Source organism: Centruroides sculpturatus, unplaced genomic scaffold (assembly GCF_000671375.1).
Source record: "Centruroides sculpturatus isolate CEXI.00-Female unplaced genomic scaffold, Cexi_2.0 scaffold2546, whole genome shotgun sequence".
In the NCBI taxonomy this organism is placed as follows: domain Eukaryota; kingdom Metazoa; phylum Arthropoda; class Arachnida; order Scorpiones; family Buthidae; genus Centruroides; species Centruroides sculpturatus.
In genome coordinates, this window is record NW_019386721.1 from 19,219 (window position 1) to 27,574 (window position 8,356).

Sequence of the window (8,356 nt, forward strand, 5' to 3'; positions counted from 1 at the left end):
AAATATTTTTAAAAAATTAAAATTTTTATTGCGATTTCTGACCCCTGACTTAATTAAACGTATATATAATAAAATCTATTAATTAAAAAAATTAAAAAACTATCAGAGGTCGTTTTTGACATCAGAAAGTAGCTTTAAATAACTTTACCGAAGGAAAATTCGTGCTCTGCAACTTTAGAATGATGAATTAAATTTGTTATCAAACTCCCATTAAAAAACTATTAAAAAGCAATTAAGCGTAAATTGTGCGCATTAAAAATTAAAATCGCGATAAAATTTTTTTGCATGGGAAAAAATTTTGAAAAAATTTGGAGACTTAAAAAACATTCCAAAAATTCAAAAAAAAAAAATTCAAAATGGCCTTAAGGACCGCATTTTATGTAACGCTGTGTAACTTGCCCGAGATATCTCGGGTTATGGGCTTAAGGGGTGGTAGAGGGACTTGGTATTACTTTTCTCCCAGTCTGTGTCTGTCTGCCCATTTATGAATTCTGTAAATATTTTGGATGCTTCCTGATAGAAGGATGATGGTATCCAGCTTCTCGCTCTTAGATTTGAGTTTAAGGATTTATTGCTATTTTGTAATTTCATTCCTATCCAGTATGTGGCTTAGTGTTCACAGCTTATTGTCTCCCAGAATTAGTTCTTTTAAATGATTGAGAATTTGAGCTTTAATTTTTGTCTCCAGATGGGTCATGTTTATTCCTCAGTCCTGTATTTTGTTAACCATTATGTGTCTTTTTAATTTGTCTGGTTTGTTATTCCATATTAATGTTTTAAAGCCTAATGATTCAATTTTTTTTTAATTACATTGTGGGAAATTGGGATAAAATTTGCCATAAATGGGATCTTGCAGCAAATTTGTGTATTAAATATTAAGGCTTTCCCTCTTAGGTTGATGTTTTTACTATTTACATTATTCGATTATCGGGACAAATTTTTTTTAAGGTTTCTTTAACCTCACTGAAAGGAATACCCAGAATTTTTGCTTCGGTTTTCCATTTGATTTGGTTGTGCGGATATATTGGTATCTTTCGCCAGCCACCTAATTTGATTTTGACCATCTTTCAGATGTTGACCTTTAATCCTGATATTGTTTTGAAGTGTTGCAGTAACTGAGCTAGTCGTCTTATACTTTTTTTGATGGTACAAATGCAGGTTAAGTCGTCTGCATGCGCTATTACCTTTGTTACAGTTCTACTTCCGGGAACTTGCAGACATTCTATGTGTTTGTCTTCTTTTATTGTTCTGATTAGTGTGTCTATTGCAGTTACGAAAAGTAGCATGGACAGGGGGCACCCTTGTCTGACTGACTTGTTTATGTCTGTTAAGTCACTGAAACATCTGTCTAATAGTACTGTGCTACTCATTTTTGTGTAGCAAGTCTCGATGGTTTTAATTACTTTTTCTCCTAAATCTAATTTTTTAGTACGTTCGTCATAAACTGGTGATCTAATCTTTCAAATGCATGGTCCATGTCTATTGTTATTAGGCATCACTATGGTTTCGATTCTATAATCAGGTAAGTGAATTATCTAATAATAAATTCCCCAACTTCACTGCCTGTAACTGGCATTCTTCTTCTTCAATACAGAGGACTTTGCAAACATTTGTTTTGTTTTAATTCATTATTTAACACACATTTTTATTCTATTGATACCTTTAATTTTGTGTTAAAAATTATTTTTCACAGATATCAACCACAGTAGATTTTTTTAAATCCAGTACATTATTAATATACTATTGATTATTTGAATATTTACATATAATAATCAATTTTGTTCAAATTTACTTTATAATACTTTTTTATATACTTAGGTTTAATTATCGTGCTACGCATTACATGGTAAAACGTGGCTTTTATAATTTTCTGAATTGGTTCGATGAAAGAGCATGGTATCCATTGGGAAGAATTGTTGGAGGGACGGTAAGTACAAAAACAGTGCTCAAATTTCTAGATGTCTCAGCATTTACAATATATAATAATTTTTGAAAATAGAGTAATGTATTTAATATACATTTTAGTAAATTGTTTTATGTTAACAGGTATATCCAGGATTAATGATTACATCAGGCTCTATTCATTACATTCTCAATCTTTTAAACACACCAGTACATATAAGAGACATTTGTGTGTTTCTAGCTCCAATTTTCAGGTAGTTTTTTTTTTACTTTTAAATTTGCAGTACAAAAGATTCTAAACTCTGCTTATATTTATTAGTGGAATGACTGCATTAGCAACATACTTTTTAACTAAAGAATTGTGGAATGAAGGTGCAGGATTGTTTGCTGCCTGTTTCATAGCTATAGGTAATGAATTATGTATTCATTTTTACAATAATATTTACAAAATATTAAAATGTGATTTGATTATTTAGTGCCAGGCTATATCAGTCGCTCTGTTGCTGGAAGCTATGATAATGAAGGAATTGCAATCTTTGCACTTATGTTAACCTATTATCTTTGGGTAAGTACTGAATTATGTCACATATATATATATAGTTACTTTGCATTATCAGAAATAGTTAGAACAAGCCAATTAAGTAAACTATACTAAATAGAACACAAGATACATAAATAATCAGGAATGCATAAAATATCTATATAAAGAAATGGTTCGTAATATTTAATTATAGCCTTATATATGATTAATACATCACCTAATGATGTGTTTACTTTTAGGATTACAGTTTTTATTTTTTATAATTTAAAATTAATAATTCTAATGAAAATATGAATTTATTACAGATACAGGATCAAATTTTTCTCACTAGTTAGCAATTTATTAAAATGAAAAACATTTTTATGAAACTGTTTTCATTCTGTTTGAGCAGAATTTTATAGTAATTAAATATATAAAAAATGTTCAGGAAATCTCTGCATACTTATTTCAAAGAAAAATAATTTATATCATTATCATAAAGTGTTTCTAAAAGATTTTACATTTAATATGTTTTTAATCAGATGTTACCACCACAAGCATTCAAACAACCCTGAGCATATATGAACACATTTCAGTTCCTCTGTAGTTATGCTTCTATCTGCTAGTTTTAATTCTTGTACTGCTGTGATTTTGTATGGGAAATTTTTTTCTTTCTTACCATTAATGTGCATTTGCAGGACCAATAACTTCTTGTTATCTTACCATCTTCTGAATTCATTTTGAAGGAGTTTTGACACTGCATCATATAATTTAATTAAGAGTAAAAACTTTGTTAGTTTTGGTGGCATTTTATGGCATATGTTATGCACTGATTCTATCTCTGTTTCTGAATTAATGCCTATATCGAATGTTGAATTTATGGAGGTTACCAGGTGAAGTCCAGGCACCACTGAGAATTCTATTTAGGTGCTTTATTCTGACACCAATGTAATATTTTTGTTGGCGTTTTTCTCTGAGACCAGTGTGAGGTCCAGGCTATCCCAGTGGAGTTTTATATGGCTTTTAGTCTTTCTATTGCTGAATATAAGTGATTACACTCAGAAATTTATGACCCCAAGTAAGTTACGCCTACTACGACTTTTAACATTTCTCCAGATGGCAATAACACAGTCTTGTATGTGAGACTAGGGATAAGAGGATGGAGTAGGAAATGACAAGATTCAATTGGAAAGGAGTCACTTGATGCAATTTACTACACTTAATATTTATTACCAGGTGTATAAGCTTAAATCCGCTGTTTTTTAGTTGGAAAAACAAGTTTTTTTTCATAGAAAGCAAAAGCAAATTTATTTGAAGTACTTTCCCTCGCTAGTGACACATTTTTTCCATTTCTTGGACAATGTGTGGATACCACGCCAAAAAAATTTCTTCTCTTTCGAGGCAAACCATTATCAAGCCATTTTCGGATGTCTTCGTAAGAATCAAAGTGCTACTCAGTGAGCACGTGGCCCATCATCGAAAACGGGTGATAGTCAGAAGGGACCAGGTCTTGTGAATAAGTGTGATGGGGTAGCATCTCCCAGTTGAGTGTCTTCAAGTAGTTTTGGACCAATGTTGACGCATGCAATGGTGCGTTGTCATGGAGGAAAATCAGCTTGTCGTGTCTTTGCTGACAATCTGGTCTTTTTTCACACAGAGCACGGTGCAATTTGATCAGTTGTTGGTGGTTGCGGTGGGCATTGACAGTTTCACCAGGTTTCAATAGCTCATGGTTGACGATACCCTGCTGATAACACCAAACACACAGCATCGTCTTCCGTCCGAAGCTATTTGGTCTTGGGGAATATGTTGATGGTTTGCCTGGATCAACTCATGAATTCTTGCATTTAGGATTCTTGAAATATATCCACTTTTCATCACCAGTTACAATCAAATGCAGAAACAACTTTCTTTTTTGTCTGACGAGCAAGATTTCGCATGTGTTTTGGCATCACTCCATCTATCTTTTGTTCAATTCGTGCAGCGCCCATTTTTTGATCTTTTTATCTTTCCCATGGCACATAGATGCATGGAAATGGTTGGTTGAGTAACACCAAATTGCTCGGCAAGCATTTTTTGCAATTGGGTATTGTCCTGGTCCAAAAGAGCCTACACTTGATGGTCCTCAACCTTTCTAGGCCGATTTTCATGCTTCTTATCGCTCAGATTAAAATTGCCGTCTTTGAACTGATGAAACAATCTCTGAACGTGGTTTCCGATAAAGCACTGTTGCCATAGGCCTCCACAAGTATTTGATGTGCTTTGGTAGCCAATTTATTCAAATTGAAGCAGAAAAGCAGAGCTTGCCGCATATGCTCTTTTTCTGGCACAAAAGTAAACATGATTACCAAAGGAAAAATGTATGTTGTTGTGTGAAATTGCTGATGATGTGCACTGATTAATGTTGACAGATGTCAAAATCATCAAAAAAAAAAGCATGTCATCTTCATGGTAGCTTAATACGTTCACTTTCGTCATCTATTAGCAAACAGCGGATTTAAGCTTATACACCTGGTAGATGGCACAAAAGTTTGTACAATACTTCACACAGCTAAAGAAGACACAGCATTTGCATTTATGCATGCTATCATCGTAGAGAGAGAGGGGGATTCACAAATGTCGGTACCTTATGAGTTTGAACTAGAAATCCCATGTTGGGAAGAAGAAAAGTTAATGGCATTGGTTAACACTCGATTGCAGAGACAAAGTTTGTTAAATGATGTTTAACAAGTTTGTTAAATGATGTTTAACAGCTGAACAGCATCTAGACATTGGCTGGCTGAACCATGGTTTAAAATGCACTGCAAAGACAGTGATCATCTATTTCTGAACTCCGTCTAAGCAATTACATTCTTAGCTGTTGCTCCTCAGGAGTCATTTAACCAATTCAGTCATTCATTTATGATGTCAGAAAAATGGCAACAAACAGTGTGTTCAAATCATGCCAGAATTTTTCCAAAGAGGTGTCCTCGTGGAAATTATAAAAAAATTATCCTACAGTTGATGAGAAAGGTTACAACAATCATATTCTGGGGAAGAAAAAAACTGTATGTGAGATGGTACAGAACAAATTTTCGTCATTTCCTTGTTGGTCTGCTCGCAGCAAGACATTATTCTTATTCATTAAACAAGACCTCATTCTTATTATAAACGTCTCTATCACTATACAAAAACTTTTAAAATTTATTTAATGGTAGTTTGATAGATACCTGCATACAGTAGAGATGTGAACTCCAATAAGATCACTGGCTACCCTCTGGAAGCTTCCAGTGACATAAAATCATAATGCCATCAAGAACTATTGTTCAGTAGTTAATGGCAATCTCTTTCATCTAGATCAGTGTTTCNAGATAAAATAGAAAAAAAAATTGATTTGTATGTAGGAACCTAGTTAGAAGCTTTTAATAGCATACATCAAATATAGTTAGCTATGGATACAAATATTTTGCAAAAATATACAAGTAATCAGTAGGAACACTAAAAATTTTAGTACCCAGGTCAAGGTAATGCAATTTTTCTTAAACTGTAGTCCTCCAACTCCATGGGATTTTGTAATGTGTTTGTGAAAGTCCTTGAATTCTCAGAATAAAAATAACATACACAAATAACAATAAATACATTATACACAGTATGGCTATAAAGTTTTAGGACTTGACTTTTAAAAAAAACACAAAAAGCCTTTATTTCATCAATATTTCAATTTATTCTTCAAGATACATTCCTTCCAGCTATACACAATGCTTTACATGGCGCTTCGGCCTGTTCAGGACACTCTAATAATCTGGAATTGCAATGCTCTTCAATTTCTTTGTCATGTTGATTTGGATTTGCTTCACATCATAATAACGATTCTTCTTCAGCTTCAATTTCAATTTGAGAAAGAGGAAGTAGTCAGCTAGGAATAAATCAGGAGAATATGGAAGGGTGACATTTCTGAATGCCAGAAAATGACATATGACTGCTGCGTTCTGGGCTGATGCATTAAAGTGTAGCAGGAACCAGTCATAACTGATCATCTCCAGTTGCTCACAACTGATCCTTGCAAGTAACCTTTTCATGATACTCTTGATATTTTCCTCATTTTTGCTTGATGCTGGATAGCTGCTCCTTGGGTTATCTTAGACTTCTCTTGCATTGTGGAATCAAACATGCCAACAGAAAATGTTAGAATGAGTCAAGTAAGCCTCTCCAAATGCTCTTTGGATCATACTGAATGATTCTATTGGAGTTTTGCTCAAAAGAACACAATTTGATTGTATAATGTTCTTTTGATGCCTACTTGCTGAGACTGTTCTAAAACATCATACAAAACACATCCAAATGAGAATTGTGCTGAACCAATACTGATGAAAGCTGGTGGGGGAAGTTAAAGTCAGCTAGATAAAATTTGATTGATAATTCATAGATGGTGCTACTTTTTGATGCTACAGAAAATCAGTTCTTAAACTTTATAGCTATACTATGTATAGTGGGGATAAAAACATGTTTCTCATAATATTCAGTGGTTGTTTTTGATGATGGTAAAATTTAAATTAAAATGATACGTAAGAAATAAGTTAATTCTATTGTAGATCTTCTGGAAGGTAAAGTTTGAGAAATAACAGGAAATAATATATGCCCTTGGGGCATCTTTTACCCAAGGCGTGTCAAAAATTTGTATTAGTTTGCATTTTCTCTTACAATTTAAACAAAGGTAGATGTAGACAAGTTTGTTGAATTGTAATTGGAAAAGTTGACGACAAAAATGCCAAAACTAATAAACATTACAGTTTATAAAAATTGGTGAAATTCTGACTTAATGCATGAATGAAATTTATTCAAAATTACATTCAAGAAAACCTTGCACAAATAAAATTTACAAGAAGAGTAGAAAGATCTCTAAAACTCAGAATAACTGAAACTAAAAATGGGAACTGAACTAACACTTGTTACTTCTCAACTGAAATTGTTGTTGTTAAAAGGGAACATACTGTATATTAACAGAAAAATCAGAGTTCTTAGAAAAGTAAAACATATGCCTTATGAGACATCAACATTTGAGAGCAAAATGATATCTGAGTTGCTTAAATTAAGCAGTTTATCTATATAAGTAGGGGCAACAACTTAGACCCATAATGGACAAGGACAGGTCACAAGTTGGAGCATTACATGTCCTTCTCATCACCCACTTGCAGGGCTACCAACATAATATCACAAACTCAGCACAAATGATATAGGTTTTACAACAATGCTGACTAATGAATAAGCCATGGATTACCATCTTGGATTTCAAGTCTTTATATCCTTTGATTAGATTGGAACCGTGTTTCTGTAACCTATGGTATTGGCTTATGCAGAAAGTTGAGCAAGCAAGAAATCAACAAATTCTGGAGTTATCTCACTTGCTTTGTACACCTGTTGCTAAATGATGGATACCAACATATACCTGCAAAAGAGAGGAGTCCCCATGGGTAGCCCATTATCTGGGGGCCTGCACAAAATGGTCAGATGATGATTGGAAGCCAAGGTTGTTCCTAAATTCCTATTGCAAGTTGCTATTTATAAGCAATGCAATGATGACATTTGTATTATTTGGAAAGCTAAGAACAACAACCTATATGGAGTGGTTTTGCAGTTGGACCGAATTAGTGAGAACAGTGCACATTTCTTTGATATAGACCTTCTTGCAATGACAAGAACTTTGACATGAAGATCTATCATAAACAAGACTTTATTCTGTTATATATACTGGCCAATTCCAATGATCCTTTAACTACAAAATAGTGGCCTTTAGAGCCCTTATGAAGAGAACCTACTCATTGTATAGGATTGAAGTCACTAAAACAGATGAGTTGCATTGCAGACATTGACATTGCTATTGTGCATGGCTACTCTAAAGGCTTGATCTATCAGTTAGCATACAGACAGGAAATGAAAGGAATGTGACTAGACAGC

General features: G+C 33.5%; 1 protein-coding gene across 1 annotated transcript; it reads left to right on the forward strand.

Annotated features, from left to right (window-relative positions):
- Nucleotides 1–1,475: 1,475 nt before the first annotated feature.
- LOC111615663 (dolichyl-diphosphooligosaccharide--protein glycosyltransferase subunit stt-3-like) lies at nt 1,476–2,543 on the forward strand (the record flags this gene model as incomplete). Its single annotated transcript, XM_023357095.1, has 5 exons — nt 1,476–1,522; nt 1,813–1,927; nt 2,047–2,156; nt 2,222–2,310; nt 2,379–2,543. Coding segments are annotated over exons 1-5 (526 nt in total), but the record flags the coding sequence as incomplete, so codon positions are not given.
- Nucleotides 2,544–8,356: the final 5,813 nt, after the last annotated feature.